Below are 20,203 nucleotides of genomic sequence, written 5' to 3'. Positions count from 1 at the left end.
AAGAGGTAATGTATGAAGAGCCATGTCTCTATTTGTTACAGTACACTGTGTGCATGCGTGTGTGTGTGTGTGTGTGTGTGTGCACACGTGTGTGAGACACCCACTCTGTTCTTTCCACTGACTAAACCCTTTCCTGTTAGAAATCACTCATGCCATAAGTTATTGAAGTTAAATGCTATTATAAAATGGGTGCTTCCAGCCAAGTGATCTGATTGGTCAAATAAGCATTCCAATTGTACTTTATGAGCCCGTAAAATTTCAGCCATGCTTTATGACCCTTGGGCTTTATGAATTTATGAAAAAAACCAAATGGCTGCTCAGCTAACTAGAAGTATCCAGCCGCAAGCGAGCCATCTTTTTTTTTTTTTTGTTGTTTATCATCCATATTGTTAGAAGTCCTAGGTATCGATACGACAATTCCTCACGCGTCGTTGGCCACTGCGAGAAAACTATAATATAGCGAGGGGACGTGTGACGGCAGGTGAAGTATAGCAATTATGCATAATTAATAGCACTGCAGGAAGCGCCGCAATCTCTGCCCGAGCACGTTTAAAGAAGATGATGCCGGAGTGGAGGTGGCAGGATTCATTTGAGCCGAGGCTTTCGCGGATTGCATGCGAAAGTTGACGGCGGCGGAGGAGGAGGGGGAAAAACAGGGGCTTTATTTGCATGAGATGACATTTTTTAGTAACGAAAAATGTGTGAAATTGCATTTTGAATCACATAATGATATCTATTTTGAAATCACCAGATGGTCTATCACATTTTTTCTTTCCTTTTTACATTTACATGCGCCTTATTTATCCGCGGTAGTCATGGAATCACTGGAAAATGACAGCAGAGGATACTGTCAAGGCACACAGGCATATATTAGTATATAGCATCTATATGAGCATTTATACCAACAGTATTGTGTACGGCTCAGCAGCAGCCTCGAGTTAGATGCAACTGAGACAGTGTGTCTGTGGGTGAATGACTGAAGAACGTGCCTTTTGACTGACGAAACGTTGGATTTTGAATGTCCCGCCCCGACTCACTTCTCTCTTCTTTTCACTTTTATCAAGACGGCGAGTTTTGTGATCATTCGCGACGCCGTTTACCTGTCACGTGTAACCACACACCTTGTTACAAGTGCAAACATGTTTTAACACAGAAGCACGTTTCAAGAGAATGCATGCTTTTCATGCACTGCGACCGGTATCATTTCATACCCCTGCGCTGTATTGATTTTATTTCATTTTATTTATTTATTTTTTTCACGACGGCCCTTTTTCTTTTCTCTTATTTATACTCTCGCTTTCGTCGCCGTATCCAGTTACAATTTGCCGAGGAAAAGCTCAATTTCCCGACAGAGATCATCTCATTTCTCCATCATCTCTGCATAGAGCTCCACTCTCGGGGGCTACGGCGTACTGTGTCTCTTATGAGAAGTCACTGCACTGTGGCTCGATGGTTTTGATTATCTGCCTCCGAAACAACGCAAGCGTCTGCTCGTAACCCTCGTTAGACGTGCAAATGGACAGTGAAGTGAACTCTGACATCAATCCATTAATATTTCCCCCCCCCCCCAACCTTTCAAAGATAAATCGCTTGATTAATTATTTTTGAAAAACCGTGGCAGAATAAAGGCTGCGATTCCGCGGCCATCTGTTGCGTCTGGTTTGATTATTGAAGAGTAGCAATGGGCGAAAAAAAAAGAAAAAAAAAAGCAGCAAGAGAAAGGTTTCCTGTTTAGCTCAAAATATGTGACTCGAAAAAAATAAAAAAATAAAAAGAGGTCTGGTCTATTCCAGACTTTACAGACAGCACACGTGTCAGCAAATGTTTGACAGCTCTGAAATAAAATCTGTGTTTAGCTGTCGCATGCTGCCAGTCATTATAAAAAGGACTCTGTCAATATGACGATAAAAGATGTCTTCAGTGCTATGTCTTGGCTCTATGGAGCTGTTTACTGATTGGCTGACAAGAGGCTGATACACATATTTAACTTAAAAGCTTCGAGACAGCTGAAATGTTTCTGATCATTTCCTAAATGACATAAAAACTTATGGAGCCAGATTATCAAGGGGCGAAAAAAAAAAAATCTAATGGAGTAGTTCTGCTCATAATATTTGTTCATCGCACACTGCAGGTGTGTTACCGTCTGCCACGTATAAATGACCATGTTCCCCCATGATGTTACTGTGCTGCCACATTTCCCAACACCTTTTTGTGGTTATTTCAAAACCGTATTCTCTTAAGGACTACTGGACAAAGGGGAGTGAAGAAACTGCCCTGGTAATTATCCTCTTGTCTATATTCAGCCGCGTACTCTTGCATTATTCACATCCTTCAATTTACACTGCCATCCGTGTGTGTCATAGCAATGAGCTGCAGTTAGCAAGCCCCGTCATTACTACAGGAGCTGTCCTCCCCTTTCTAACGGCTGTCTCTTGCCATGCCAAGCTCACTCTTATAATAGGAAAAGTTCCCTTCAAATGTCAATGAGTTCCAAACCACTCTTGGCCTCGTCCTTATGTTTCTGCAAACCAACAGATAAAACTGGAGTCGGAACAAGAGGGTGAAGCAAGAAAGCAATATACACTCACCGGCCGGTTAGTCAATTAGGTACACTTTGCTAGTATCAGGTTAAAGCTCCCTTTGTCCGCAGGACAGCCTCAATTATATGTGGCATGGATTCAACAAGGTGCTGGAAACATTCCTTAGACAGTTCGGTTCATAGGAACATGAGTTGCTGCAAATTTGTCGGCTGCACGTCCATGATGTGAATCTCCCGTTCTATCTCATCCCAAAGGTGCCCTGATGGACTGGAATCTGGAGACTGGGGGCCATTTGAGTACAGTTAACACATCGTCTTATTAAAGAAACCAGTTTGAGAGGTTTTTGACGTAGCGTGTTATGGAAGTAGCCAAGACACTGCGGTCATAAAGGGATGGACATGGTCAGGAACAATATTCAGGTGGGCAGTGGCATTTAATACACAGTTGGTACTAAAGGGACATAAGTGTGATACAAAAATATCCCCTCTACAACCTTGGTTAATACATGGCGGGAAAGGCCCAGGTTTTCATTTTGTTTGCGGCACATCCTGACCCTACCGTTCAAATGTTATAGCCGAAATCAAGACTCATCAGATCAAACGTTTTTCAAGCCTTCTATTATCGAATTTTAGTAATCCCTTGTGAATTGTAGCCGTTCCGAGCCGACAGGAGTGGCACTCGGTGTGGTCTTCTGCCGCTGTAGCTTCAAGGTTCAACGCGCTGCGGTGCTATCTCGTTCGTAATAAGCTGTTATTTGAGTTGTTGTTGCCTTTCTATCAGCTCTAACCAGTCAGGCCAATCTCCTCTGACCTCTGGCATGGACGAGGCATTTTTTGCTCAGAGAACTGCCGCTCACTGTATATTTCCTCCTTTTCAGACCACTTTCTGTAAACCCTAGAGATGGTTGTGTGTGTGAAAATCCCTGTAGATCAGCAGTTTCTGAAATACTAGTTAGTGAAATACCAGCCTGACTGGCACCAGCAACCATGCCACGTTTAAGGACACTTAAATTACCTTCCTTCCCCACTGTGATTCACAGTTTGAACTTCACCACATACTCTTGACTATGTCTACATGCCTAGATGTCTCCATGTGAATGGCTGACAGGTGTAACAAATAATGACCCAAGTAGGTGCTGCACAAGTTCAGATCTTTTGAAGTCGACTATTATGCATCGCTGATGGCATCACTAATAAAAACAGAGTAGAAAGTAATGCTTTGCAACAATCTATATTCTTGACCTGAATACATTATGCTGAGAACAGACAGCTCATGTGTTACATACTGTGCACTGCAGATATGTACAGCCTGTGTAAATCAGCACCATCAATAGCATTTAATAGTATTCCACGGCTTGTTGAAAGATGGGATAGTGGAGCTGGGTTAAAAATAATGCAGCATTTCTCTGAAGCCTTCACTGTGTACCGCAGCTAAAGGTCTAATAACTTTGACAATGAAATTCACCAGCAAATTGTTGATTTGCTGCCGCCATCCCTCTGCTACCGCAGGGCGTTTGGTGAAGTCGTTAATTGACTGCTGTCGAGAGGATTTGGACCGTTCCTCTGCTAGCGTTAGCGGATGCCTTTTTCAGACGAGTGTGCATTGCAGTGGTACTTTCGTTGTATTTCAGGAGTGACTTACATATTTCGCATGTCACGGCAGCAGGAGATTAATTTTTAGTGAAGTATTTCCACACACTTTATGAATCGCTGCTTTTTTTTTTTGCAGCAATGACCCACTAAGCTTCTTACCTGTCTCAGCAGAGGTGTCCGTGTTGTTAATGTCAAGGGGGATTAAGTCGACAAACCGACTAGTCGACGAGTCTGTACAACCACTAGTGCCCAGTGAGTATAATTTTACAAATAACACAAATATTCACTAAAACTTAATGTGAACAAGCAGGAAAACAAGCTTCCAGTTTCAACCACTCACACCTCCTCACCTATGGGAGTGCTGTGGAGCACCACTTGCTCCAGGTTGCGTCCGTCATTGTAGAGTGCCAGATGCCAGGTACCAGGGTCCATGTACTCGATGAAGCCCGTTTCCTGGAGGCCGCTCAGCAGCAGACCTTTGGGAGCTTTGGCGGTTGAGACGGGATCAGTCAAGGACCTGGGCAGGGCCTTCCCGTCCAGCAGCTTCACGAAGTCGAACTGAACACAAAACAGTAACACATTCAGACTGCAGGATCATCCGATTGGAATGAGCGAGGCGGGAATCCGCAAAAAGTGCATAAATGCAACAGGCATTTGCAAGCCAAGCCTGGTGCGGTGGCGTGTGGCTGTTCTTGGGATGATTTGTGTGAAAATGAACTGAATGCTGTTAGAAAACCTCCTGCACACAAGAAGCTGGGAAACTGCATTGCATGCGCATATCAGATGTGAAATCAAAATCCAGAGAAGAGAAGGGAAACACTCATTTCCGCCATCTCAGTCCTCTGCCAGACATGTTCTACAGCAGTTGGCTCAACAATTTGACATGCTGTTAATAGCACGGGCAGACTTTACCACCCAGGTTGTCAATGGAACAGACTATTATTTCTTCCGTCTAAACCGCTCCGTGCTTCTTTCTCACCCTCTTTAGCTTTCCCCACCACCCTCGTCTCTACCGCCTTTCCGATCCATCCTCAAACCTCCTTGAACTAGCAAGCACTTGCTGAGTCTTATTCCCCCTGAGGGCTGTGTGTCACACTAGTGTCAAAAACAGCTAATTAGACCTCTTCATGCAGAGAGCAGGGGCGCACTGATGTTAAAAAGCAGATGACTCGGTGTGTGTTGTATTTCCGTCTGTATACGGGTCTCCTGCATGGCGTAACGCTGCTCTACATTGTGTACAGCATACTATATGTGTGTTTGTGTTGTTTCTGGGAGTGTGCCTGGAACACAGGAGCCATTGCTTTCCTTGCAACAACAATCCACATCAACAAGTCAGTTTTGGAATGATCTCTGTCCACGAGGGGATAATCCGTTCTTCCTTTCACTTCATAGTTGGCAAATAGCAACGTTTTCCGTCACATCCTACACTTGGTGGAAGCAGAACCCAATTAGTTTACTGAAAGTGAGCAAGCGAAAACTCTCGCACACTGTGTTTTAACACGGCTAAACTCACTATTTAATTGTTCTCATTTACATGTTTTCTGTTTGTCTGTTTATCACAACCGTTATAAAACTATGAGTTGTTCTCAAAAATGCTACCTGATAAACAGGCGTAAATTCACGCTCTGCTGCACTGAGATATCGATCCGTTTGTTGTTTTGTTCTCACAAATTTGCCTGACAAAACATGTATAAATACAGTTTATGGACACCTGTCTGCCTGCAAATCAGCATTTCATGAATTTTCATGAAAAAAAAAAAGATCTGAATCGGGAAAGTGATTTGCAGCTTCCACCTTCCTTCCACCGTACTATAGCAAATCTATAGGCAATCAAACTGTAGACGGCAGAACAGAAATAATCCACGTGTCTGTTTATTATAATGGTAATAAAAATAACAATAATACCATATAATCCATGTCTGGTTTACAGCGAACGCACAAAAGAAAATACATTTGCAGATGAACAGCTATATTAGATTAGATTTTCGAATTAAGTAATTCTTTGCTAACACTAATTTCATACAGGGTTGTAACAGCACACCTTGGTTATACTCTCAGTGCAGCAGAGAGAACATTTCTGAAGATTAACATGCTCAAATGTGCCTATTTAGCCATAAGTATACTGCATACTGTCATTAAGAAAAGCTGTTTACTCTCATGGATATAATAAATAAAATTAAGAATGTCCATTCAGGCAAGTGTTAACATATTTGTAATTAAGTTACCAATAAAACTGCAAGTGCAATTCCAGATTTAAATATTTTACAGTAATGCTGTTATATAGGACACAGCCATCTTGTTTGAAAAAAACTTGTAATTGTCAGTGGACAATAGCAAATACGGATTTTGTATTTCGTTCAGTGTGAGCTCCACACAGTGGCCCCTGAACTGAAGTCACAGATTCTGGCTATAGCAAGGCACATTAATATTCAAAGACATCATGCAGTGTCAGTTGCTCCTTTCTGCCATTTGCATTTGCCGTAGTGTGACTGACTCAGTCAGACGCCAATCAGCTCGAGCCCAACTTAGCATGGCACGTTACTAAATTTAACAGTTTGAGGTTTGCAGTTGGAAGTTCTGCTTGTGAAATGTTGCACTGCATTACATTAATCGATCTTCGTACTGTGCATTCTTTCTGTGACGTCTAAATTCAGGCCCTTCCAGAAACATCTTAGGTGTTATCTGTGTGTTTAAAATATCCTATCACAAGATCTGGAGCTAGGCACGAATACATCACTAAGTAAATGCTAAATGCAGGGCCAAAACCGAAAACACCTAGTGTGGAAGAAAAGACAAAAACAGAAAGAAAAAAAAAAATGGTGCATTCGAGTGGATGTGATATGTGGTAGTTGAAGCAAACAAGCCCATCTGGGCGAACAGCATGCTACAACAGAAGCCTTCTTTACCTGAGTGTGTGTAGGCGGTATGTTCCTGCGTCCATAGACCCCCAGCAGTGCGTTGTGTGAGAGAGAGAGATTGAACTTGATGTAGGTTGGATGATGCACAATCATATGGAACCTCCAGAAAAGTCCCGGCGGGATCGCCTGGCTCTGCTGAGTTCCAACGTCGACCTCGCCACGGTCGATGGCCCGGCCTCTCACCCATTTCTCTGCAGGTAAAAGCCACAGACGGGTGATACTGTTAAGCCACGTACTGCAGATTTATCACAATGGACGGGGAGTCGTATTCAGTATCAGCGGGAACAATTAATAACCCACCTGATGTCCTCAAACATCAGCGTGATCAGCGGCTGTATAATGAAGTGAGGCTGAATGGAAATAAGGAATGACTGAGCACTGGTGAAAATCCAGCTTTTCAACAGACCGTGCTTTGGCAGTCCTTTGGATAGGCTCTGCATAAAGACGAACTGCTTTAGAAAAGAAGTGTTTTGTCTGAGAGCTGTCTACCGGGGCTTTGTCGTGCGCTATATTAGCATCTTCTAACAAGAAAAAAAAGAGCGTGTGTGTGTGCGTGTTAGCATGTGTGTGAAAGGAGAGACGGAGCAGTGGATGAGAAATAGTGACGAGGGCAGGGGCACACATGCACGCATGCATTCACAAACAGCGTCGCGGCGCACAGATAGTGTCTTGAGTGAGAGCGCGTCTTTGTGTGTGAAGAGAATAGGTCTTTCCAACAGTCCCCTGGCCATCAGCTCCTCTCCTCTCCATAAGCCTTTATCAACCACCAGGCCGGAGTCCTTTGTGTGGCGGAGCAGGCGAGGCTCTCCAGCCCTCTTTGTGTCGGCCTTTATGGAGAGATATATCTCTGCTTCTAAACTAAGATGGAGGAAATACGGTGACAGAAGGGAGCCAGCCGATCGTTACGGCCACAAAGGCAGAAGAACAGTTAGGGGCAGATTCATGGACGAGTCCGCTCGCCCTCGATCCATAACGCCTGCTGCTTTACCACTCCATTATGGCGACACCATGCACACCCACGGGGCCAGCACGCATATTTCACGTGTGCTGTCAGTAGAGATGGGATTTATGGCTCTTTGAAGGGAGCCGGATCTTGCGGGTTCGTTCCTTTCAAAGAGCCGTTCAAAAGACTGGCTCATTTGGGTATTTATTTATTTTTAAGATGCCAGCCCGGGGGAAACTTGTGATAGCTGCGATAGGGTGCTTGGTGTCAGCTTGGTGGGATATCTGAGTATATCTACATCTAAAATATAAATTCAAGATAGACAGATGCTTTATTTATTTGGTAAACACACTGACCAGGAATGGAACCCGGATCCACTGCTATGCTCACCACTAGAGACCAGACAATAGATTCGGTTCATTCGTGAATGTCACAACTCTGGCTGTAACAAAGAGAGCAGGAGGTAGAGAGTGCTAGCAGTGCCGCGAGGAAATGACAGTGTTTGTCTGTTGGTTGGTCCATCTGTCATTTGGTTAGTCCAAAACTTGGTTCTTATTCGGTTTCATCCAGACATTCATTTCATGGTACCATCGGCAACATACATGTTGTTTTGAGTGAAGAGTGTTACGAACGTTTTCTTTGAGGTCAAAAAAGAAAAATCAATGTAAAGGTAAAAAGCAGTACTTTATTTCATCACATTTTTTCAAATGATAAGATTGTGGTCATAGTTACACACACCAGTTTGGACAAATGGGCCAATTTTACAAACGTATACATACAAAAAACATAAAAAACTATTTTGATCTCACTACCGTATGTTCGTGAACATTAATTATTATGTTTATTTATTTTTTTTGTTTGTTTTGCCGCTATCAAATAAAGAATACGTCTGTCACGGAAAGAGTTAATGAGGTTATTGTGAGAGAGAAGCGTTCCCCTGGAGGGCAATTAATAAAGCGGTGAATGTTGTGTTGCCTACAGACTGTGGCTCGGGTAAAAATGGGAACGATCTGTGATCAAAGTTAATGCAGAAAAAGAACAGGCCAGGAGAGGAAAAGGAGGCAAACTGGAGGAGAAGGACGAAGATCACCTGATCTGTCGGACATGGCGCTCGCTGTAATTACTGTACATGCGATCAGAGAGTGGGACACGTCCAAGAAAGGAGGTGAAAGTGACGACGTCCAGCAAGGACTTACACTGACGGTAATTTGTTTCAATTTGTGTGATGATATTTGCAATTGCCTACATTTACATTTCATCCAAATGGAAACAGCCATGCATGGGACACTTGTTATAGATTCATACTTTATTTAGGACATTAATTGATGAGGGTGAGTGAATCAGCAAATAGACTGTTTAATTGTTTTTTTCTGCCTATTTTAATGAATGTGGTTTTAATATGATAAGGAAAATTGTGTATTTACTCCATCATTTGTGCGTACACATAGTCTAGGCCAGTTCAGTGTTAGCATTTCTAGCTCAAAACACCGCCGTGCTAGAACCTCTAGCTTTGGCGTAGCTTTGTATTTTTACAAGCCTTAATCTCACAAAATGTCTCTTAGGCTGCTAGTAAATGCTAAAGCACAGGGTTTTTTAGACTCATTCTACTTCTGTGGACCACATAATTGGTAAAAAATGGCAAATGATTGAACTAGATTGCGCTGTGAAAACAACAAGGGGATGAGAGTGCAATGAAATTGGGTTGAGTACCAAAGGAGAGTTCAGAAAGGCTTGTAATGAAAGGGAAAAACATAGACAGGTGCCCCGTATGAAGCACACTGGACTAACATATCTACCAAACGGAACTAAGGCATGCATTCATGCGTACCTGCCGAGTCTACCTCAGCAGCCTATTCCCTTTAATGCTAATCCTCGCTCCTCCGCCTTTGCCACAGAAATATAAAGGCCAGCAGAGGGATGGATGTCCTGAGGAAAGCAGTCTTTTATTCAGCACTAGATGAATAGGACATGAATAGGGCATGGCAGTTGGCAGAACACTGGCAGGCAGACCGGAGCGCCGGCAAGCAGGCTGACTGGCAGGCTGGCGGGCAGATGAGCAGGCAGGTCCTTCTGATGCTAATTAGTGTACAGCGCCTCTCCAGTCTGACGCAACGCGGGGACAGAAAGCCGCGCGCAGGTCAGCCGTGAGGATGGGTGGTGGGTTGTCGTAGACAGCGGAGGGAGGGGAGGCGAAGAAGAGGGGAAGAGGGGAGAGGACCATGCCCGTTGAGTAGGTGGCGGTGTCAAGTTACAGCTGCTGATGCAAGAAAGAAGAAAACCCCTCCTTGCATTTCTCCCTCCTTCTGTCTCAGCAGTAGAGAATAATGCCACGGCTCCAGTGAAAAGAGGGAGGATTGAGGCATTTTTGGGAGTCTCGCAGAAAGCAGACAGTTTCACATGGTGACTGGGGCTCCTCCAGGCCCCCCGAGCTGCTCAGATTACCGCTGTCAATCAATGTGTTCCACCCGTGTATCTCAGCACAAAACCTGAGACCATCCTTTGAAAATATCTTTCAAAACAGCAAATCTGTTTATTCCTACTTGGCAGGCAGAGGGAATACAAGCCGAAACAAACAATATGCAAACGGAGAGGTAAGATTCCTTCACACCTTGCTATCTTGTGGCTTTAATAAGGGAAAAGCAGCTTGAAATTCACACTTGCTATCAGTTGCTTGGAATGAAAAAAAAAATAATGAATAAATGGCATCGCATAAATCTCCTCTTGCGCTTTTCATCATTAGTTGGCAGGAGAAGCAAGTTGTAAGCAGAAAAATGTATTAAGGTTTATTTCAAAACGTTGCGCCTGTTTAAAGGGGCAATGAAAGCGCCGCGCGGCTTATTCATGTCAACCATCAAGCGCGACGTGGCCTTGATGCAACGCTTAATCGTTAGCAGACAGGTCTGCTATAACCAACATACAGCACATTGCAATAATGATGATGCCTCAGCCAATTATAGCGGGAGTGCGGGGCACAACCGACGCCCTCCGTTCACACATAATATGCAAACACGCGGCAATGTTTTCTGCTAAATTAGGCCTCGAAAGGCTCCCAGGCCACAGGACATCTGCATCGGGACGGTTTTACATTTGAACTCGTAACCTCTCCAATTTCTAATGACTAGCTAACATCTTCATGTTGTCATCCGTCGTCCCTCTCACAGAGCACGTTTCAAAAAGTCTGCGTGAGCGTGCCTGCCCATCTGTCTGGTGCGTGTCTCTGGTATTCTGCGTGTATAGTGTGTGTCTGTGTGTGGTGTGTCAGGCCGATGGAGAAAAAAAAAGGAACTACATTAGGACTTGGGACACAAGGTCTAATTAATTTCTCTTGCCTACGGGTTATTCAGGTAAAACAATTACACCTGTAATCTATTTTCAAAGGAACTAAACTGTCTTTGCAATTAATGTTATTATCCCTCAGATTCTAATGAAGCAGAGAACAGACTGAAAGTGCAGCTAGGGTCTTGGTGACGGGACATGTCCAAGGGGACCGGAACTGTGTGTGTGTGTGGGTGTGTGTGTGCGCGTGTTACTCGATACTAAAGTGTAGGCCGGCGCGTGAATCTCCCACATATTGGTGCAGACAACATTAATAGTGTTCCAAATGCAAGAGAGATTGAGTTTGCCGCAGGATGAATAAAAATATCACAATGGGCAAGGTCTCTATAATTACTTGGATTCAATTAAGGGCCTTTTGAGCAGGTGGCTTAATAAGCTTTCAGCCTCCTCTCTCCACTGTGCAGCCTAATGAGTGTCAGTCAGAGTCAGGAGAAGATAATGCTCTTGGCCCCAGGGCCTTCCATTACTCTCCCGTCCTCACCTTCTACCGTCGGGGCCCGGGGCTACGGCTGTGACGGACATATCTGCCTGTTCACAAACTCGTTCACTCCCTGACACTTAACATTGTTACACATGTAATGTGTGTTGCGTAAGTTGACACATCGATAAAGTACTTGCCTTTTGCTTTCTTTATTATTGAACTCTACTGGAGCTCAGTCTAGCCTGGGTAGGAACTTGGAACTAGGGTACCACTGCAGTTTGGTGAGGACCACGGACTGAGTCGTGTGTTCATAACAAAAGATTTATCATAATTTTGTGACAGAAAATGTTACTCTATTAACTTTGCTGATTTATTCAGGGATTCATTTGCTTCAGTTTTGGAACCACCGGGTAAATAAAGTTTTCAGGGACTAGAAGTAAAAGTACAAGGGTTAGGGTTAGGATTAGGGTCGGGGCAGTTTATTCTGGAAACTTCTAGACACTTCCTAGACCACTAAATGATGGCTAAATACTGTTGTCTATATTATTATGATAATTTTCATTTCTTTTTTATTTCCACTCTGCTTATATTTGTATGAACCAAGACTGTTTTGCGTGTTATGCTGTTGGAAGGGGTAGGGGTGATGTTATCGTGAAGCAAATGTAAAAATTAGGAATGTTTAAAGCAGAAAAACATACCTTAAAAACAGAGTTAATCTGAAGACGAGTGGTTTTAAAGAACGATACAATACTGCACGCTAGATCATTACATTGTTATTAATGACCCTTCAGTGTGTAAGAAGCATTTCAGGTTGTAACAGAACAAGGGGGAGGTATTTACTACTACTTTAAATGTTCTTTAGGTGGTCTAAAACAAGTCACTGTGTATTCTGTGCTAGTGGTTTTTGAGTTTTTATGTGTCCATGAACAGTTGTCCAAGCATTCTTGTGGTATCTCCTACTAATTATGCACCAAAGTTGATTTAGAGCTTTTTTTTGGCCGTAGCAAAATAATTCTTGTGATATACGACAACATTTCACACAAATCGGATCAAATTATTACATGTCAACTTCCCTGTGACATCATAATGTTTTGTTCAAGGGTGTTCTAGTCTGTAAAGGAGCCAATAACAAAACTACAATATAGTCTTAACAAAAGTAGTGGCTATATTTCTCTATTTCAAATAGAATAGAATAATAGGAATACATGAATCTGGGGAAGTACCAGAAGTAAACACAACATCACTATGGCTGTGTTCACCATTGATTATCTGCACATAACGAATGCAATCATTCCTAAGAACTGGCCAGTTTTCTGCCTTAACCTTCACTTTCTATGTAAAGTTACCTTTCACAGTGAGTTCTAGGAAAGTAGGAAGGACTGTTCGCCAGTTTCTCTAAAAAACTTTGGGAAAAAAAATAAATAAAACGTGAAAACAAAACACCAAACTTTTACTAGATGAAGAGTGCCTCTCTTTAAGACCACAGACATTACAAAGATTCTCTGAGGGTACAGAGGGCCGTGTCGTTCGCCAGGAGTGGATCGAGAATATTAAAAGAAAGGGCTCTGTTCCCAGTAACAACCGCACGGTAGGTTTACTAACACTGTTTGGAGAGATAACATTAGCGGGCTAGGCTCTCCAGGGGCTGTGGAGGTCGCACAAAATAAATTAGAACACCAGTCTGTCAACGGATTCATCCATACTCAAGGAAAGTACAAGTACTAAACTTCTATTTAACCCCGTTTTGGCCTCACTGCTGTCTTTTATCAAAAAAAAAGGAAGCTCTAGTCTGTCTCCCAAGAAGATAAAATTGACTTTTTTTCTTTGGCCTAAGACATCAATCTTACTCCCCAATGTCAAGAGTGATTAATGGTCTTGATAAAATGTGTCATCGACACTGTAAATACCGGCTGCAGCTTTAAATTGCGTTCCGTTTCTCCAGCTATATTTGGGTGATATTTGAATGCAGGCTGAGTAGCAAACACGCTGCTGCTGTTAGGCTTTCTCAACTTGAAGCACTCTAGCGGGGGGTTCACCAAATGATCTATACTCTCCCTGCATGTGCATCTGTGTGTGCGTGGGCGTGTGTGCATGTGTTACATCCTGAGACTGTATCCCAGCGTGAGAAAATCAATGCGACCAGTGTAACAGGGACCAGTCCATCAGCATTTGCACACATGCACAAGCACGCACGCTCCCGTCTCCCTCACACCCCCATTCTCACACACACACACACACACACAAAACACACACACACACCTGCTGTTCGCCAAATACATACACACCACAAGCGCACTCTTTCTTACTCCTACCCTGCACACACACACACACACACGCTGCTCGGCCTCACTCCCCTCCACTCTCTCCGCACGCAGTCTAGAATATTGATGTGCTCTTTAAGAGCTCTCCTCTCTGTCTGTGTCACATTCCATCCATCTACACACCATTTCAACCACACCATCGGATGTAGTGAAAACAATTCGAGGCGCTAACTCTCCTTTCGTACAGCGCTTTGCACAATCATCCCATAGGCTCAGATGGCATTCCACAAGCTCTGCATTTCATCATCTTCACATTATAATGAGGCAATATGCCGCTCTACTGTATGTCAGTTTGTATCATTTCATATCATTAATATATCCGACGTCCCACGTTGAGTGAAATATTACTCTCGAACTCTGATGTACTTCATTAAGGCAAGGGAACCCACCGACTGCAAATTTCTTCTCTGGGCACTTCGGCTTTCATCTGCACCAGAGGAATTTCTATGCGCTCGCGTGAATGCCCCTCCACGCCCGTACGCACGTCAAATATAGAAATAGAGGAAAGGGAAGAGAGGGAGCAGAGCGTTAGTGCTTGCACATTTGCGCGTGCCAACAAGCCCGAGGTTGATTATCATGGGGTGAGTGGCAATTAATGTAGCACTAATTAGCAAAGCTTTTATGTGCGGAGGACTAAGAAGGGCTGCTGGTGATCTCTGGAAACTGCAGGAGCGAAGGCGCGAAAGAGCAAAAAACACAGCACGCGCGCCTTGACAAGACACTAGCCATACGCACACGACACGACATGTCAATTAGTATCGAGCGCAGTGGTGCACGCTGCCTCGCAAGGTGGATTAGACTCGCGCCGCTCCGGATCCAACACAAATCAAACAGAGAGCCCGTTTTTGAGAGAGCCCATCTTCATGGCATTGAAGTTGACAGAAAAACAACAACACTAAAAATACATGAAGAGCGCCAGAAGATTACTACCTTCCAATCATGCTGCCAAGCTTGTTTCATCTCTCCCTTCTGTGCCATCAGTTTATAGCAAAACAAGCAGAATCCGATAACTATCCTCCAATCACTCTGCTCAGCTGACATTGCGCTCCCACTCTGTTGTTACAAGACTAAAAAAAAATGTAAACCAACACAAACATTTTGGTTTTAAATTTCAGAAATTAATTGACGACGGTTAATGAATTCTTTTTTTTTTTTTCTCTTGTTTCTTTCCACCAATCACTCTACCTCTCCTCTCCTCCCGTCACTCTCACTCTCCTCTCCCCCGACCATGACATGTTTTTTATCCCTTCCATTCCCAACAGCCTCCTCTCACCATCCTTGGCGGTGTAATCTAGGGGATTGTGTGGTCTCTTGGTGTGAGAGGTGATGGTACAGCAGGATGAGCGTGATAATCTGCCACACTGGATTACAGCCTAATCTCTAATCTCCCTGGCCCTCCTCTGCCCGGGGACCACCTCCACCGTGCCAATTTTATTAATCTGAGCCCCCAGCATCAACGGCTTAGCTTTGCCCATTTTGATTTCCCAGCTTTCATCGAGCATATAAAGCAATAGGACTTGAAACAATAGACTGTTGTGACGCAACACCCAGAAGTGAATTCCATGACCCCTATGCGCTCTATTGGAGGATTTAGCTACTGATGAGAGCGTTAATCCTCAGAATGTGAGGATTCATCAAGAATAGTTGCTTTAGGGATGTCCCAGGTTGCCTAAATTGCACCGGGTTGCAGTTTGACTCACACATTCTCCGTACAAGTGGCGAACGTGGGCTCCAATAACATCCAGTGTGATATCCATCAGAGTCAGACCAGGCGTGAAGGTTGCGGTGTCCTGTCTGACTCCATGACCTGAAACACTCACAATTAATGTCCCATATCATGGGGTTAAATTGGTGTTAGTAATTCCTCTGGCTAGTTGAGAGACGGCAGAGTGGAGAAGGGCTATTCCAGTCACGTACTGGCTAAGAGGGAACATGATTAACCAATTACCTAGCCTTTCTAATAAATGAGTAATCAGTTCAAGACTGATCTCTGGACTGATGTCTCTCTATTGTATTGGCGCATTCATTGAGCAGAGTGTGTTATACGTGCAAGCCAGGCACTTAAATCACTAGAGGCTGATTGAAACTTGTGCAAATGGATATATATAGTCAGTCTCAACATGCTCCTATCATTTATCTTTACATTTGAAAGTGTGAAAGGTATAGTCCGTCTTTAAATTACGCGGACATTGTATTTAGCGACAACTAAGGTGTTGAAACGTGGAATTCTATGGACAAATGCACGTAAGATTAAATAAAATAAAACGTATTTTAAGAAAACTGTTGAATTTCAATCTAACTTTGCTAGCTGGTGCTTGTAAAGTTAAGCTAGTTCACGTTACAGCTGGAGTTGTTTCCTCTGGTTTTGACCAACTCTCTTTAAATAACTGTAAATCTCCATGGTCTAAAAAATCACAAGCACAAACATCGGGTTTTAAAAAGTCGCGGTAACGTAAAATTTGATTAGCTACACATGCTACGTGAGGTGTCCGTGCTGTCTGGTGGGGGGGGGGGTTTAAGGAGGGGAGGGAGGGAGAGAGCAATAGGAAAAACAACGCAACGTTGTTTGAAGCGTGCAAAAATATATCCGATTCGTTATGCGACCATGGTAGAGTAAATTAGACCCTAGCGGGACACCATAGCATTAACGCTGTATGGGAAACACTGGACTTGCCTTAACATATGCATGTCCAACTACAACCCAAACCATAAACATTTGATATATAGTTATATACATTCTGTGCTTCCACAACTTTAATTCAGGAAAAAAAAGTGTCACAGTGTCATGAGACGAAGACCTTTTAACAAATTTTGCCACTGCCGCTAAATGTTTCTCAGCCAGATGTTATTTCAACTTCGATTCATGTACAAAAGACTGACAGTTGACATTTCGAGTGGTAGGTGTTTTATAATAAGAGGACTGAAATGGTGACCAGGCAAGTGAAGAAGATAATAGTGTCTGAGACTCAAAAAGGCCACAGATCTAACACGGACCTGTGAGTGGAATAAAGGATTTCCTGCCACACATTATTCCTCCTCCTTTGCAAAATCTGGCATCCCCCACGATGCTGGAGCTGGAGATTCGGATGTGTCGCCGTAGTGCCGGCTGACGCGGCCTCGAGCTCGCTTGAGGTTACCAGCTCGAACGCAGCCTCAAGCTAGCATCCTTAAGCAGAGATTAGGTGCAGGCTACAAAAGCCAAACTCACAAATGTAGTCTTCATCCCCAGCTAATGGTACCTCAGGTGACATCACATGAGTCAATCTATCAGACCCCATATACACCGATCAGGCATAACATTATGACCACCTTTCTAATATTGTGTAGGCCTCCCTAGTGCCTCCAAAACAGTTGTGACTCATCAGAGAATGGACATGGACCTTCTGAGGGTGTCCTGTGGTGTCTGACAACACAGTGTTGTTAGTGGGGGCCTTTGGGTCCTGCTGGGGATGGCTGCTGCCAGTGTCATTGCTATGGGGTGGGGGGTGCCTGGTCTGGTCTAGATGGGTGGTACATGTCTAAGTAACATCCACACGAATGAATGCCAGGTCCAAAAGTTTCCCAGCAGAACAGCTGAACTGTCACAAGATGCTCAATGTTACTTACTTCTCCTGTCAGTGGTCATAATGTTACGCTTGATGAGTGTAGCTCCCTCTCAAGCTGCATAACAGCAGCAGTGAAAACACTCCATTAAGATTATTTATACGTTCATTCAATACATTTAACATTTACTGAATATCCAAATTACCGCGTCACGTTCGTTTTGTTGTAACTCACAAGCAAATCCCGTCGATCGTCGAGTGCGAAACATCTGTTATCATGGTGTGTGACAACGTGTGTGCGCACGCCTGTGTGTGTTTGCTCACCTCTGTCACCGGCGTGTGTGTTTTCAGGGTTGAGTGTGTCCAGCAGGTGGATGGAGCTGGTGGGTCTGGTTTTACTGCGGTCCTCCTGCTGATGGTCCGCTGAGCTCAGGCCGTTCTCGTACAGCTGGCTCTCGCCGTGCCGCAGATGCCAGGTCAGACCTAACAGGTGGACCGCTGCACACACACACACAGACAGACACGCGCACACACACGCACAGACACGGCGACAGCCGAAGGGAAAGGAAAAGCAGACAGAAAAGATCGTTATTCAAGGCATGCGGAGGGGTGTGTCTGAATCTTCTTTAATGCCCATCTTAGAGCACTCATTCTCTTTATGTGCTTATTAGTGCCCGGCAAGCAGTGGACAATTAGCGAATACACAGAGAACACTTTCACACACACCAACTCTCTCGCGCACACACACATGCGGTGTGTGCACGTATACATATGCACGTGAACAGAGAACGTGGCAGAGGTGGGCAATTAAGGCAGATCTTCAGAGATTGAGCCCAGGGCTGGTATTAAAGCGCTAACACAGTCTTTTATGCATGACTAATGATGCTTTGAAAGCTGCTGCCGATTCACAATCCATATGGGCCTTTTAAACAACAAAGGGTATGGGAGGATACTGGATTTCCCCTCCCACTCATAAAAGAGTTTACTGGGACAACAATCCAACACGCTGTTAAATAAAAACAACTAACACCTGCCCATTAAGGAAATTAATTAGCGTCTTGCAAGGATGTCAACAAAGTTTTCAGTAAAACATTCACCTTGCTCTGACCAGTCATATCAGATTGTACCTGATTGTACCCGCTTTAGTTCTTTCTTTTAAAAAGAATCTAAAAAGGTAACGTGCCTTTGCTGACAGGAAGAACAAAGCAAATGAAATGAAGCATTGCAGGGTTTTTTTTTTCCTCCACTCCTCTGACACATTTGGAACATCAAACAAAAGCAAAGACTCAAATCACAAAGTTACTGGTGGCAGTCAGAGGATGGCTGCTGCATGCAGATCAAGGTAAGGAACTTCCAACGACTTCAAACATCTTCACTGTCTGTCCCCCGGTCTGCTGATTGCCGACGCCCGGAGAAAAGCACTTGACACGGGCTCGCTAAAGCTCGCACAAAATGGCTGCTTAGCAAAACAAATCTACAATTATAACGGCGCAAGCGACACAATCACGCGGCGCGCTCGCACGGTAATGTGCTTGCCATTTTCCCGCACGCATGCCTGCACACACCTACGCGCGCACACCTACGCGCTCACCCGCACTCGTGGCCCAGCTGATGAGGAATACCTAATTAAAAAACTCCACACAGTTCAAAGCCATTTGCAGCTACTTTCCGTTGCAGAGGCCCAGGAAGAAAAGAACGATTTTCTGTGAAAAAAATACAGCAAAGCTATGATGAGCTGCGAGAGTTAAAGCCAGCGTGGTCCCCTGCTCCGCTCCGGCATCTGTGGGGATCAGCAAATCATACATTTCAACTTCTGACTAGCCCTAGCCACTGTTGGTTTAGCTATCTGCTCATGCACAATATGAGTTCTTCAAAGCAGAACACTGACGATTACTAGGGCCACGAGGGAGACGCCATGCATCATTTAGTTCAGACTAATTGAACTGTCAGCCTGTGACGAGACCAGACATGGACACACACAGATTCTTCACATCAGAGTGAGTATGAGTCATTTTTAAAAGATCATTTTTTTTTTTTCTCCACTTTTTATTTTCATTTGAAAAAGATGCAGTGTGGGGGATTTTCTCATTAACACAGTGCTGTGAAATTAGCTGTGAGGACTCATTCTGATGCCGGAGGGAAAAAAAATAAAAAATTAAAAAGTATGACAAACAGTAACTCAAATGATCTGCCTTGTACATTTACGTCCATTCATCTCCAGCAAATTCCCTTCTGGTTGTCTGTTGTCTGGTACCGTATTTACTCCTCAGAAGGACGTATTGACGACGGTCACGATCGCATTTTATTTAACAATGACAAATTTAAAAAGCAATCCCGCTCAGATTTTCTTTAAGCTGCATCCCATTATCAACTATCTTCCATTAGGATTAAACGTGAAATATAGCAGAGCACCTACAACTGCAGGTTTGTATTCATCATGGCTGTTTGTGCTGCATTATATTTCGCAGTGGAGTGGAACAACCTATCGTACTTTCATAAATTAGTCTCTAAGAGTGCTCAGTGAGGGATGGAAAGTTATTCCCAAACTGATACATTTAGCATTTCCACCATTCAATCTCTCGTGCTCCAT

General features: G+C 43.9%; 1 protein-coding gene across 1 annotated transcript in view; it reads right to left on the bottom strand.

Moving 5' to 3' along the window:
• Positions 1-20,203, bottom strand: part of tenm1 (teneurin transmembrane protein 1) — a gene marked incomplete at its 5' end in the record, with an annotated part of 159,791 nt that overhangs the window by 74,176 nt on the left and 65,412 nt on the right. The window contains 3 exons of the mRNA XM_084549760.1: positions 4,483-4,690; positions 7,039-7,241; positions 17,938-18,111. Of these exons, the coding sequence (XP_084405886.1) occupies positions 4,483-4,690; positions 7,039-7,241; positions 17,938-18,111 (585 nt within the window). The remainder of the gene's footprint in view (positions 1-4,482; positions 4,691-7,038; positions 7,242-17,937; positions 18,112-20,203) is intronic.

The sequence above is a fragment of the Chelon labrosus genome (assembly GCF_963514085.1).
Source record: "Chelon labrosus genome assembly, chromosome: 8".
NCBI lineage: Eukaryota > Metazoa > Chordata > Actinopteri > Mugiliformes > Mugilidae > Chelon > Chelon labrosus.
Note: the sequence above shows the minus strand (reverse complement) of the source record. Positions and strands in the feature narration are given on the sequence as shown.